The sequence below is a fragment of the Drosophila persimilis genome, unplaced genomic scaffold, assembly GCF_003286085.1.
Source record: "Drosophila persimilis strain 14011-0111.01,24,50 unplaced genomic scaffold, DperRS2 tig00000124-arrow-pilon, whole genome shotgun sequence".
NCBI lineage: Eukaryota > Metazoa > Arthropoda > Insecta > Diptera > Drosophilidae > Drosophila > Drosophila persimilis.
The window spans coordinates 4,530,522-4,544,567 of NW_020825294.1; the positions used below are offsets into that span (position 1 = coordinate 4,530,522).

At 38.0% G+C, this 14,046-nt stretch overlaps 2 protein-coding genes across 2 annotated transcripts; one reads left to right on the plus strand and one right to left on the minus strand.

Annotated features, from left to right (window-relative positions):
* Positions 1–28: 28 nt before the first annotated feature.
* On the minus strand, positions 29–1,256 carry LOC6593683 (dnaJ homolog subfamily C member 28). Its single transcript, XM_002018725.2, has 2 exons — positions 1,080–1,256; positions 29–1,023 (listed from the first exon to the last, which is right to left on the minus strand). Exons 1-2 carry the CDS (start codon positions 1,176–1,178, stop codon positions 34–36), a joined length of 1,089 nt encoding a protein of 362 aa, XP_002018761.1. The 5' UTR covers positions 1,179–1,256; the 3' UTR covers positions 29–33.
* A 3,482-nt stretch (positions 1,257–4,738) lies between these two features.
* On the plus strand, positions 4,739–9,302 carry LOC6593682 (protein aubergine). Its single transcript, XM_002018724.2, has 7 exons — positions 4,739–4,878; positions 6,359–6,470; positions 6,526–6,998; positions 7,810–8,002; positions 8,330–8,457; positions 8,773–8,927; positions 9,005–9,302. The coding sequence occupies exons 1-7, from the start codon at positions 4,783–4,785 to the stop codon at positions 9,300–9,302; spliced, it is 1,455 nt and encodes a 484-aa protein (XP_002018760.1). The 5' UTR covers positions 4,739–4,782.
* Positions 9,303–14,046: the final 4,744 nt, after the last annotated feature.

Below are 14,046 nucleotides of genomic sequence, written 5' to 3' on the forward strand. Positions count from 1 at the left end.
ATCACGGGGGGATGCTTTCATATTCGATATCAATCACAAAAGACGGGTAATCAGGTCGAAAATATTGCTTTTGAAAGTGTTTTCCGACTGCTCATCCTTCGCTTTGTATTGGACTGCAGGACGCTTCTGATTACGTTTTAAGTCCGGCTCCTTAAACACCATGGCGGCCACGCGGTCCAGGCGATAGCGAAAGAACTGATTCTTGAGTATGGGCACAATCAGATTGTACTTATCAATCATCTTGTTCAGCTCCTGGACCTCCTCCTCGTGGTCTTGTGTGAACCTTAGCCAGGCGGCCTGCTCTTCGGCATTCTGTAGCGGCCAATCGCCGTAGTAGACGCGCTCCTTGCGCACTGTCTTCAATAGCTGCATCCGTGCATCGCGTATTTCCTTGCCGAGGGTGATCCATTCCGGTGTGAAGCCATTGTCGAGCATTATCTTGTTCAGTTTGTGGGTGGTAAAGTCCAGGTAGGGATTCTGCGACTGGGCGGAGGACAGGGGCTTGCCAGAGCCGTTGAGATTGTTAAAGTCGCCCTTGGACATGGCCTCCTGGATGAGATCCTCCACCACACGATCAATGCCGTATTTGGTTTTGATGGCGTGCTTCTGAAAATGGTTTCCCTCCTTGGATATGAGGTCGCTGTCGCCGGCGGCCGCCTTGTCGATGCGATGCTCGAGGACACGCTCTTGGGCCTTCATGGCGCGCACCTGCTGGTACTGTTTCTGGCGCTGAAAGGGGGTGCCCACGCCAATGCCCTCGTTGGAAAGATACTGTCGGTGCTGTGGGGCCGTGTGCTTGATGTCAAACTCCATGGCTTGCTCCTCGTCCTCCTGGATGTTGCGGCGACCCTTCGCGAACTTCTCCTGCAGCAGCTTAAAGGCCTCGTCCACCTGTTGGAAGCGTTCAGCACTGGCCTCGTCGCATCCAGAGTCCGGATGGACGCGTTTCACCAAATCCAAATACGCCTGACGCACGGTGTTCTGATCCGCGCCCTCGCAGACGCCCAGGATGCGAAAGCATTGCTAAAATGGAGGATTACATAAGCAATTCGTTGCAGCAGAGTATTCGTTTTACCTACCAAATAGACCTCACGGCGTTTCAGGTGCACTTCCCGCAAGGCGATGCGGCCGCCCGCGGATCCAATCAAGCTCCCAAAAAGTTTTCCAGCTTTCAACATTTTGTAGTTCTGAACAGCTGCCCAGCTGTAGATTTTTAGTTGTGAGTTTTGTAAGCAACTTGAATGCCAACACACTCACTCTGACGGTTAATTCATTCATAATACTATATTTTGTTTGTTTGTTTTTGTTGTTGCTGCGTACAGCTGTTCGTAGTATAAACTTGGTCACAAGTGGAAATGCAATATGGTTATATGACATGGTTATATGGATGAAAATATGTTAATAATACAACGGGTTTTTTAACTCTAAATATATGCTATATATATAAATAAAAATCAAGCACCTTTCGATATTCCTGTTCGTTTTGGCTCTTTGCAAACACTGATGATAATTATATTTTGGTCAGATGTGGTAGCACTTTTAATGGCGGCGCAAATTTTTAAAGTTGTTGAGCCACAACCATACTGTGCCACTAACTGTGTCTGTGTAATGGCTGCCGAGCTTGGCCCGTTTTACAGAAAAAAACACAAACTAAATATTATCCTGCATTCATATATAGTTGCGAATAGTGTGCATAATATTATGTACTATATTACAGCCAGCAGGCTAATATTTTCTTCGATTTAAATAAGTTGCCGTCCATAAAATTGTACATATGTATGTACATACATATACAAATATGTACAGTAAACTGTGTCTTGTCTGTGTATTCGCTTCGGCGTCTGTTGCTGTGCGTTTTGCAGAGACAAACACATGCAAATTGCATTGATTTCATTCCATAGCATCAACATTTGTATTATTAACAAATAAACACTCAACTTACTTGTCAAAACCGTATTTTTATCTATGAAACACACAGTTTTAAGTAAAATGGCGCCAAACGCAGCTTTGTTTATGATTATCAGTGTGACTGCGGTTTTATACCGTCTGACCCTCAGAAAATCTACCAAAATATACCGTAAATATACAGACGATATAGAAATTTTTTGAAAGTGAATCCGCGACTAGGATTAAAATGCAATCCGTTGGAATAAATGCGTATGGAATTTTCTATACCCTTTGCTCTTAAATATACCTTTAAAAATTAACTTTAATAGATTGATGAACTTGATCAAGTATACCATATACCGTAAGTATACCGTTGGCTCAATTGGGACCTCAAAAAATACCGAAAACGGTCACCCTGCTGCACTGTCAAGTGGCCCGTGTGAAACCAGCAGAAGGCTGTTACGCGCGAATCCCAGGCAAAACGCAGCCCTCCGACCGAGGGGCGCTGCCGCATGACGCGCGGTGCGTAGCCGAACCGAACGCGAACATGCAAGAAAGATAGCTATTAGACTAACATTCGAGGAAAATTATCACTAAACTTACTAAAAAACTAAGCATGCAATCAAAATACAAATACCACTACAATTACTAATTACTAGAAAGGTGTGTAAGGATTAGTAAGGATTTAATAAGAATTAGTGGTGGATATAATATGGTAGAGGGAATTATAATCCGAGCATAAGACCCTAAACGGTTCATGCAAGGAATAATTCGATCTACAAAGTGGAAGGAACAACGGTATAAAGTTTCTAGTCAGTCTAATAGGAATCGTGAAGTTTATGCGGCTCAACAGATCAGGGCTGTCTATGTCACCCCTGATCAAGTTGTGCATAAATATCACACCAAGCATTTTTCTACGGTTAACTAAGGATGGGAGGTTTACTAATAGTTGTCTACTAGAGTAAGATGGGAGTCTTACACCCGCATTCCAGTTAAGGCCCCGCAAAGCAAAGAGTAAAAAGTTTTTCTGTACTGATTCTATACGGTCCTGGTGTACTTTGTACTGAGGGCACCATACACAGGAGCCGTATTCTAAGATCGGACGAACAAGCGAGGTATAGAAAGTCTTTGTTATATAGGGGTCGTCAAATTCCTTTGACCACCTCTTTATAAACCCAAGCACGCCCATGGCCTTATTTACCATGGTAGAAATAAGTTCGGAAAACTTTAACTTGGGGTCTAACATAACACACATAACACATCCACCAGGGTAATTCTCTTAAGAGAACGACCAAATAGGGTGTAGGGAGCCAACAAAGGGCTAGAACGATGAAATGTCATAACTTTGCATTTCGAGGCATTAAGGTGTAACAAGTTTGCACAACACCATGACAGAAAGCTATTGAGATCGGATTGCAAGCGAGAATGAAATGAAATGTCCTTGTACTGGACACAGAGTTCAACATCATCCGCATACATAAGTACTCGAGAGTATGTTAATACTGAAGGCAAGTCATTAATAAAGAGTGTGAAGAGTAAGGGGCCTAGATGGCTGCCCTGTGGTACTCCCGAAGAAACCGAAGAGGTAAACTCTAACACGTTCGTGGTGATTGATCGCCGCCTTATAAATCCATGCTGAGTTGTAGATATAAGTGACTTGAAGAGATGTTGCAAGTGCGGAGTTAAAACCTTCTCAAACATTTTGGGAATAGCGGATAACTTTGCTATACCTCTATAATTTTTTGCATCAGACTTGCTACCTTTTTTATGGAGAGGAATTATAAACGGTTCCTTCCAGATTGGGGGGAAGCAAGAGGAATCAATGGATAGGGTGAATAGTTTAAGCAAAGGTCCACACAGAGCCTCAGCGCAGTACCTGAGTACACAACCTGGAACCCCGCCTGGACCCGGTGAAAACACTGGCTTAACTAGTCGAAGATAATGAAGTAGGGAACATTCATTTAACAAGGGACTGAAAATGCCGTTCGATCTCGGTAAACCGTATGGTAGCTTTCCTCAGAATAGGTGGTTTGGAAAAACTGGGCAAAAAGATCGGCAATTGCCTGATCATTATTTGCCGACGTATTACAAAATGATAGCGAGGATGGGTGTGCTCTCTTTGGTAAACCAAGGGGGTTTTCCAGATCTAATCGGACAAGAAAGCGGGACACAAAAATCAAAAAATGTGCCAAGAGCATTGTAAAAAATTGTTGTGCCTTTTGTGACATCAGTGCACAAGTACAAAACGGACCAATCAAAATCCCTAATGAGGTTATTAAGCTTCGTAAACTCGGCTTTACGAAAGCAGCGGACACGTTCAGGTAGTCCACTCGACCAGTTGGTCCTATATCAATACAGTTGGTCCTATATCTAGCGACACCTCGAAAGTAGGGTGGTAGGCGTCTTCAGGTATAGTGAGCGGAAGGGCTCGGGTTAACAACACTATGGTCGGATCCGATACAAAGCATAGATCAAGCAAACGACCCAAGGAATTTTTCACATGATTGACTTGAGACAGGGACAGGTCAAGCAAGCCGTCAACAAAGTCATGTCGTGACATGGGCACTAGGATACTAGACTCGTTTACCGAAGACCAAACTGTTCCTGGCAAGTTGAAGTCACCAACTTTAACTTTTTTAAATTTAAATGTAAACGACTGTCCCGTTTTCATTTGAATATGCATTTATAGGTAATTTGCAAAAAAAAGTATTCCATTCCTACCTGTTCCTGAACAGTATTACAGTATGACCACAGTATCATTTAATTTTTGAAAATGCCAATAACTGCAAACGATATTTTGACATCGATAGCAAATGGAAGTGTAAAACTTGCGTATTCAGCCCTGGGGTAATTTTAAAACTTTGACGGTGGACGACGGAAATTATTCAACGGAAAATGAATGATTTACCAACAAATTCTGGGCATTCTCGTGGACGCGGGCGCGGAACAAAACAGAAGGACGATGCAAACCGTGGCTTGGGTCTGCAGTTGGTAAGAAAACTAAATTAAATACAATGTATGTATATGCTTTACAGGCAGTATTGATATATAGTTTGCACATCGCGTTTTTTTAAACATACAGAACTCAAATTCACAGTAATTAAGTAATTTCACTTTAATTTGTGTATTAACATGTTAAAAAAGTGATGTATATAAATGGTTACCGGAATAATATTGCAGCTTTTTACTGAACAGCTTAATTGGTGCACCTATTCTTGAATGTGTCTTTAGAAAACTTTGATGTTCAAGTTTGTATAACTTTGCATGTGCTAAAAGTATACAATATTATATTGTTTTTGCAAATACTGAATGAACGTACGTATGTACGTATTTCCACTTTATGCTTTTGGATCAATACTTCTATCAATCCCGAATAATTGCGCTTTGGATAACCGTCGTGCTGAAATTTGCATAGAATTAGTGTGGGTTTCTTGGCCTGCTATGTTATAATATCTGTCTCTAAACATGTTTAAAACCATAACACAAACCTATTAATACATATGTGCTGGGTTTATGCATATGTAACTAAGCGAATGGAGTTCAAATTGGATCGGTCGAAAAGCTAGTCTGTGAGAGCATTTATGTAGCATTCATGTACAAATACTCAAAAAGAGTATTGTGGAATATTAGATTGTGGAGAAAGTGGGAAAGGAAGCGTTTTCGATAGCCGAGTTGATTGAGCCACTTTTGCCTGTCTGTCTTGTTCGATGCCTAGTTCTCACAGATACTAAGATCTAGAGCAACCAAATTTTGTACCCAGACTCCTGTTATATCACACTGAATCAAGTTTGTTTCAAACGTTTTCTTTTGCAACGCCTCTTTCCTCCCCCACATGGGGCGAACAACTGTGGCATCCACAATTTTGAAGATACAAATTGGCGAATCTGGATCAGATCATTTAATTTCAAGATTTTTTCCTCTCTCACACAGTTTTTGTTGTTCAATGTAATCGTCCTCTGGCGCAGGGAAGTCATACTGTCTAAGTATTGGCTATAAGTATGGAGCTGCGGCCATAGCAGCAACTCGCAACGTTCCCCCCGTTTTTATTTTACTTTTGAACTAGAAATTAATATTGGGTATGCCCTCCTTATTGTTTATAACCTTTTCCAAACAATATCAGTCACAAATTCTCAATGCCTTTTAAAGTCAGGCTTTTGAACCGAAGAATTCATCAAGGAGGGACATAATTAAATTAGAAAAATTCAAGGAATTCACGATTTTTGTTGTCCTGATAAAATCAAAAACCATCTTTTATCCCGAATTTTTTTAAATATTTAACCGGTTCTTCATTTCAAGCTCTATAGTTGGTTCTCTCCAGAAATGTGTGTTCCAACGGAGCAAAATCCCTTTTTGGCCTTTTTTAACGAAGCTAAAACTCCTGTTCTGTTGAACTATTTTGTGTTATTCTGTCTCTTATTTGGTATAGAATATAAGCATTTATGTAAAAACATACGAATTTATCGCTTTGTAGGGGCAATCTTCTAACGAGGCTCGTCCGGATAAACCTGTCCCCCCAGCGGACGCGTTAAAAACGTCGGAGGTCATACCCAAGTCTAAGGATACTGAAGCTCAAGCCATTGAAGGTATTGGTTTTGTTCTTTTTGTGATTAATTTAATTTCCAATGTTTTTCTTACTAGGCGATCCTCGTGGGTCTGTACGTGGACGACGCGTAATAACTGAAGTTGTGCACTCTCGTCCTCAGGGACTTACAACCAAAGCTGGAATCAGCGGCACGAAAATAAATGTCCAAACCAATTATTTTAAGCTGTTAAAACGTCCATGCTGGACCATTTTCCAGTACCGGGTTGATTTTGAACCTGAAGTCGACAACACACGTTACCGTCGTGGGTACCTTTACGAACATAAAAACATATTGGGTGGATACATTTTCGACGGAACTATTTTATTCTGCACAACTCAGTTCAACTTCAAGGAATTAGTGACAAAAAATCACGCAGGAGAGAACATTACCATCAAAATTAAGTATGTTGGTTTAGTTGAAGCAGCTGACAATCAACAATTCCAAGTGCTTAATCTTCTCTTACGAAAAGCAATGGAGAGTCTTAGTCTCCAGCTTGTATCCCGCAACTATTATGATGCTAAGGCGAAGGTACGTCACTTTGCACTAACAAAAATGAATTTAATTAATATACTTGCCATGTAAATATATATTTATACCATTTTTATATGGATTTTCATATTGTTACAGCAGCAGGAATTATTTCTCTAATATGTAAATGTGAACCAAAAATTTTAATCTTAACGCCTCTCAATCTTAATCTTATGTGTACCTAGTTGAAATCTGCATGAATGGTAAAAAAAACCGGCATTCGAATCCTACCAAGCTGTAACATAATGGCTCCCTAACATAATGCCTTTCCATCATCGTATGCATTGGTTTTTTTACTCGAATGTAATGATGAAGTCACCAACATTATCCGCATTAAAGGATGCAAAACCAAAGAAATTATTATAAATTTAATTTTGAAGAAAATTTTGAAAAATACCAAACAGATAGTGCCGTTTCTATTATCTTACCATGCGCAGAAATATAAATTTAGTCGCATTAAAATATTCCCGGTTTCCCTGAAATCGGCGTGGGAATGGCTGGATGCAAAACTTTGGTAAAAATCTTTTATTTTGACTCTCACTTTAAAAGTGTTTGAGGGTCAAAAAACGAACTAGATGTTATTAGTTATTGACAACTTGCAATAAGTTTTTTCTGCTGCTATTAATAATCTAAAAATATTGGCTCATTGTTGGCTGCTGCGACGGCAATTATTTTCAGTAGCGTACGTAGCAAAAATCAAATCAGGGAAAACACAAATTTCACAATTCTTATTATTATATTATTATTAAAATGTTTGAAATATCTTTACAAACGAAAAATAACGACGGTTGTGTTTTAATTTCTGCTAAAGATTAAACTTAATAATTACCGCGTGGAATTGTGGCCTGGATATCAAACATCGATTCGTCAACACGAGTCTGATATATTATTGTGTGCCGAGGTCGTTCATAAGGTAATGAGAACGGATACCTTGTATGACATCCTAAGTGAGGCGATTCGGGATACCGAAAACTTTAAAGATGCTTTTCGACGCCAAGTAATGGGTGAGACTTCCATATTTACATATGCATATATACATAAATTTGTGCATAAGCCTGTGCGACCAATTAGATTAATGACTCGTAATTGCATTTGTTATACACAAAATATTAGTAGATGTGAAAAGGCAAAATCTCAGGATTAAGTCGAGCTATTGCAACTCAAAAGGTATGACTGTAGGTTGTTTCTTAGGATAACCGAACGAAAAAACTATAAAAATTGGGGCGTTTACTAACTCTGCAGTCGTAACACTTACTAAAGCAATATATATACTTTTTAGCAGGTACAACTTATTGATGGTTGTATATTTACGCATTTATTCTCTTCCCCAGGTATGATATGTCTTACTGATTACAACAATAAAACCTATCGCATCGATGATGTCGACTTTGGATTGAACCCCTTGTGTAAGTTTAACACTAAAGATGGAGATATATCGTATGTGGAATATTATAAAAAGGTAAGTTTTCATAAAGGTATTATTACATCGGTACAAAAATACACAAAATACATAAAAAGCAAGTTTAAGTGCACCTGGAGTTTCGCCCCTTGAGCACCTAGTTTTGTTACACTATTAATGTATGAGCACCGCAAATGTTCTTCCGTTTACAACCGAAAATCATAAAGGTATTGAATCATAAAGAATGATCCTATATAAAAGAGCATCAAAACGCGATCAACAGAAATTGGAATGTACAATGTTAAGGCAAATAGTAATTTAATCTTTTGTTTAATTTTAGAAATCATTTTACTGTTCTACTATTTCGATTTTTAGAGATATAATATCACAATTCGTGACCATAAGCAGCCATTGGTGGTGTCACGACCTACCGAGAAAAACATTCGTGGTGGCACGGATCAGCTTATTATGCTAGTTCCCGAATTGGCTCGAGCTACTGGAATGACTGATGCTATGCGAGCAAATTTTCAGTATGTCTTTTATTCTATTCAAAGTTTTTGTTGTTAATATTTCTAATATCAAAATTGGTTCGTTACTCTTAAATTAGATTAATGAAAGCAATGAGCGAGTTTACCAGATTGAATCCGGACCGTCGCATTGAACGCCTGCGCGCATTCAACAAGCGCTTGCAATCGTCGAAAGAGAGCATGGATGTGTTAAAATCGTGGAATATTGAACTTGATACAGCTTTGGTGGACATCCCAGCTCGCGTTTTATTTCCTGAGAAAATAGTTTTTGGCAATCAAAAGCGATTCGTATGCGATAACCGTGCTGATTGGACTATGGAATTCCGAAATAACTCAATGTACTCGCATGTGGACAAAAAATACGTTTTTGACAAGTAAGTTGAGTGTTTATTTGTTCATAATACAAATGTTGATGCTATGGAATGAAATGAATGCAATTTGCATGTGTTTGTCTCTGCAAAACGCACATCAACAGACGCCGAAGCTAATACACAGACAAAACACAGTTTACCGTACATATTTGTATATGTACAATTTTATGGACGGCAGCTTATTTAAATCGAAGAAAATATTAGCCTTCTGGCTGTAATATAGTACATAATATTATGCACACTATTCGCAACTATATATGAATGCAGGATAATATTTAGTTTGTGTTTTTTTCTGTAAAACGGGCCAAGCTCGGCAGCCATTACACAGACACAGTTTACCGTTGGAATGTACATATGTATGCATGCATGTACATATTTAATATACCGCGTAAATTAAATATACCACAAGAAATTCTCCATTGTTAGTTGGAAAGCTTAATATTTTCGAAAAGGTAAGCGAAAGCTACAAAGTGCATGTATTCGATTTATAGCTGCCTTTTTCGGCTTTACGGAATGACAAAGTTCAATAAAACTAGATGTCAGATACTTAAGTTACGTGAAAAAAGAAGGTAGTCCACCTTTTAAAAAAGAGCAAAATCACAGCGGGGAAAAAATAGTGTAACATCAAAAATACAATATTTCAAGCAAAACCAATCCTACAAAAGGGCTTATAACATTTTTAAAAATATTGAAACTTTTTTATGGTTCAATTATTTTAATTTTGTGTAATATTTTTGCGAAAATTTTGACTTTGAAAACTCGGAAAACTTCGAAATGAATTTATTCTTTAGGGCTTTGTATTTTTTTGGTATAGGTACGTTAATTACGCGTCTTTTAAGGTATTGTTTGTAAAAATCTATAGATAAACTATTAAACGGCAGCCTTTTGTCCATACCTTCAAATGCCACATTTTGGCGGTATATTTCTGCGAAATGTTGACTTTGGAAACTCGGAGAAGTTGGAACTAAATTTATTCCTTGGGGGTTTTACATGCTTAGTATAGGTACGTTAACTACGCGTCTTTTAAGGTATCGTTTGTAAAAATCTATAGATAAACTATTAAACGGCAGCCTTTTGTCCATACCTTCAAATGCCACATTTTGGCGGTATAATTCTGCGAAATGTTGACTTTGGAAACTCGGAGAAGTTGGAACTAAATTTATTCCTTGGGGGTTTTATATGCTTAGTATAGGTACGTTAACTACGCGTCTTTAAAGGTATCGTTTGTAAAAATCTATAGATAAACTATTAAACGGCAGCTTTTTGTCCATACCTTCAAATGCCACATTTTGGCGGTATAATTCTGCGAAATGTTGACTTTGGAAACTCGGAGAAGTTGGAACTAAATTTATTCCTTGGGGGTTTGTATATGTTTAGTATAGGTTTATTAACTACGTGACTTTTAAGGTATCGTTTGTAAAAATCTATAGATAAACTATTAAAGGGCAGCTTTTTGTCCATACCTTCAAATGCCACATTTTGGCTGTATAATTCTGCGAAATGTTGACTTTGGAAACTCGGAGAAGTTAGAACTAAATTTATTCCTTGGGGATTTTACATGCCCAGTATAGGTACGTTAACTACGCGTCTTTTAAGGTATCGTTTGTAAAAATCTATAGATAAATTATTAAAGGGCAACTTTTTGTCCATACCTTCAAATGCCACATTTTGGCTGTATAATTCTGCGAAATGTTGACTTTGGAAACTCGGAGAAGGTGGAACTAAATTTATTCCTTGGGGGTTTTATATGCTTAGTATAGGTACGTTAACTACGCGTCCTTTAAGGTATTGTTTGTAAAAATCTATAGATAAATTATTAAAGGGCAGCCTTTTGTCCATACCTTCAAATGCCACATTTTGGCGGTATAGTTCTGCGAAATGTTGACTTTGGAAACTCGGAGAAGTTGGAACTAAATTTATTCCTTGGGGGTTTTCTATGCTTAGTATAGGTACGTTAACTACGCGTCTTTTAAGGTATCGTTTGTAAAAATCTATAGATAAACTATCCAACGGCAGCCTTTGGTCCATACCTTCAAATACCACATTTTGGCGGTATAATTCTGCGAAATGTTGACTTTGGAAACTCGGAGAAGTTGGAACTAAATTTATTCCTTGGGGGTTTTATATGCTTAGTATAGGTACGTTAACTACGCGTCTTTTAAGGTATCGTTTGTAAAAATCTATAGATAAACTATTAAAGGGCAGCCTTTTGTCCATACCTTCAAATGCCACATTTTGGCGGTATAATTCTGCGAAATGTTGACTTTGGAAACTCGGAGAAGTTGGAACTAAATTTATTCCTTGGGGGTTTTATATGCTTAGTATAGGTACGTTAACTACGCGTCTTTTAAGGTATCGTTTGTAAAAATCTATAGATAAACTATGAAAGGGCAGCTTTTTGTCCATACCTTCAAATGCCACATTTTGGCGGTATAATTCTGCGAAATGTTGACTTTGGAAACTCGGAGAAGGTGGAACTAAATTTATTCCTTGGGGGTTTTATATGCTTAGTATAGGTACGTTAACTACGCGTCTTTAAAGGTATCGTTTGTAAAAATCTATAGATAAACTATTAAACGGCAGCCTTTGGTCCATACCTTCAAATGCCACATTTTGGCTGTATAATTCTGCGAAATGTTGACTTTGGAAACTCGGAGAAGGTGGAACTAAATTTATTCCTTGGGGGTTTTATATGCTTAGTATAGGTTTATTAACTACGTGACTTTTAAGGTATCGCTTGTAAAAATCTATAGATAAACTATAAAACGGCAGCCTTTTGTCCATACCTTCAAATGCCACATTTTGGCGGTATATTTCTGCGAAATGTTGACTTTGGAAACTCGGAGAAGTTGGAACTAAATTTATTCCTTGGGGGTTTTATATGCTTAGTATAGGTACGTTAACTACGCGTCTTTTAAGGTATCGTTTGTAAAAATCTATAGATAAACTATTAAAGGGCAGCTTTTTGTCCATACCTTCAAATGCCACATTTTGGCTGTATAATTCTGCGAAATGTTGACTTTGGAAACTCGGTGAAGTTGGAACTTAATTTATTCCTTGGGGGTTTGTATATGTTTAGTATAGGTTTATTAACTACGTGACTTTTAAGGTATCGTTTGTAAAAATCTATAGATAAACTATTAAACGGCAGCCTTTTGTCCATACCTTCAAATGCCACATTTTGGCGGTATATTTCTGCGAAATGTTGACTTTGGAATCTCGGAGAAGTTGGAACTAAATTTATTCCTTGGGGGTTTTATATGCTTAGTATAGGTACGTTAACTACGCGTCTTTTAAGGTATCGTTTGTAAAAATCTATAGATAAACTATTAAAGGGCAGCCTTTTGTCCATACCTTCAAATGCCACATTTTGGCGGTATAATTCTGCGAAATGTTGACTTTGGAAACTCGGAGAAGTTGGAACTAAATTTATTCCTTGGGGGTTTTATATGCTTAGTATAGGTACGTTAACTACGCGTCTTTTAAGGTATCGTTTGTAAAAATCTATAGATAAACTATTAAAGGGCAGCCTTTTGTCCATACCTTCAAATGCCACATTTTGGCGGTATAATTCTGCGAAATGTTGACTTTGGAAACTCGGAGAAGTTAGAACTAAATTTATTCCTTGGGGATTTTACATGCCCAGTATAGGTACGTTAACTACGCGTCTTTTAAGGTATCGTTTGTAAAAATCTATAGATAAATTATTAAAGGGCAACTTTTTGTCCATACCTTCAAATGCCACATTTTGGCTGTATAATTCTGCGAAATGTTGACTTTGGAAACTCGGAGAAGGTGGAACTAAATTTATTCCTTGGGGGTTTTATATGCTTAGTATAGGTACGTTAACTACGCGTCCTTTAAGGTATTGTTTGTAAAAATCTATAGATAAATTATTAAAGGGCAGCCTTTTGTCCATACCTTCAAATGCCACATTTTGGCGGTATAGTTCTGCGAAATGTTGACTTTGGAAACTCGGAGAAGTTGGAACTAAATTTATTCCTTGGGGGTTTTCTATGCTTAGTATAGGTACGTTAACTACGCGTCTTTTAAGGTATCGTTTGTAAAAATCTATAGATAAACTATCCAACGGCAGCCTTTGGTCCATACCTTCAAATACCACATTTTGGCGGTATAATTCTGCGAAATGTTGACTTTGGAAACTCGGAGAAGTTGGAACTAAATTTATTCCTTGGGGGTTTTATATGCTTAGTATAGGTACGTTAACTACGCGTCTTTTAAGGTATCGTTTGTAAAAATCTATAGATAAACTATTAAAGGGCAGCCTTTTGTCCATACCTTCAAATGCCACATTTTGGCGGTATAATTCTGCGAAATGTTGACTTTGGAAACTCGGAGAAGTTGGAACTAAATTTATTCCTTGGGGGTTTTATATGCTTAGTATAGGTACGTTAACTACGCGTCTTTTAAGGTATCGTTTGTAAAAATCTATAGATAAACTATGAAAGGGCAGCTTTTTGTCCATACCTTCAAATGCCACATTTTGGCGGTATAATTCTGCGAAATGTTGACTTTGGAAACTCGGAGAAGGTGGAACTAAATTTATTCCTTGGGGGTTTTATATGCTTAGTATAGGTACGTTAACTACGCGTCTTTAAAGGTATCGTTTGTAAAAATCTATAGATAAACTATTAAACGGCAGCTTTTTGTCCATACCTTCAAATGCCACATTTTGGCTGTATAATTCTGCGAAATGTTGACTTTGGAAACTCGGAGAAGGTTAGGTTAGG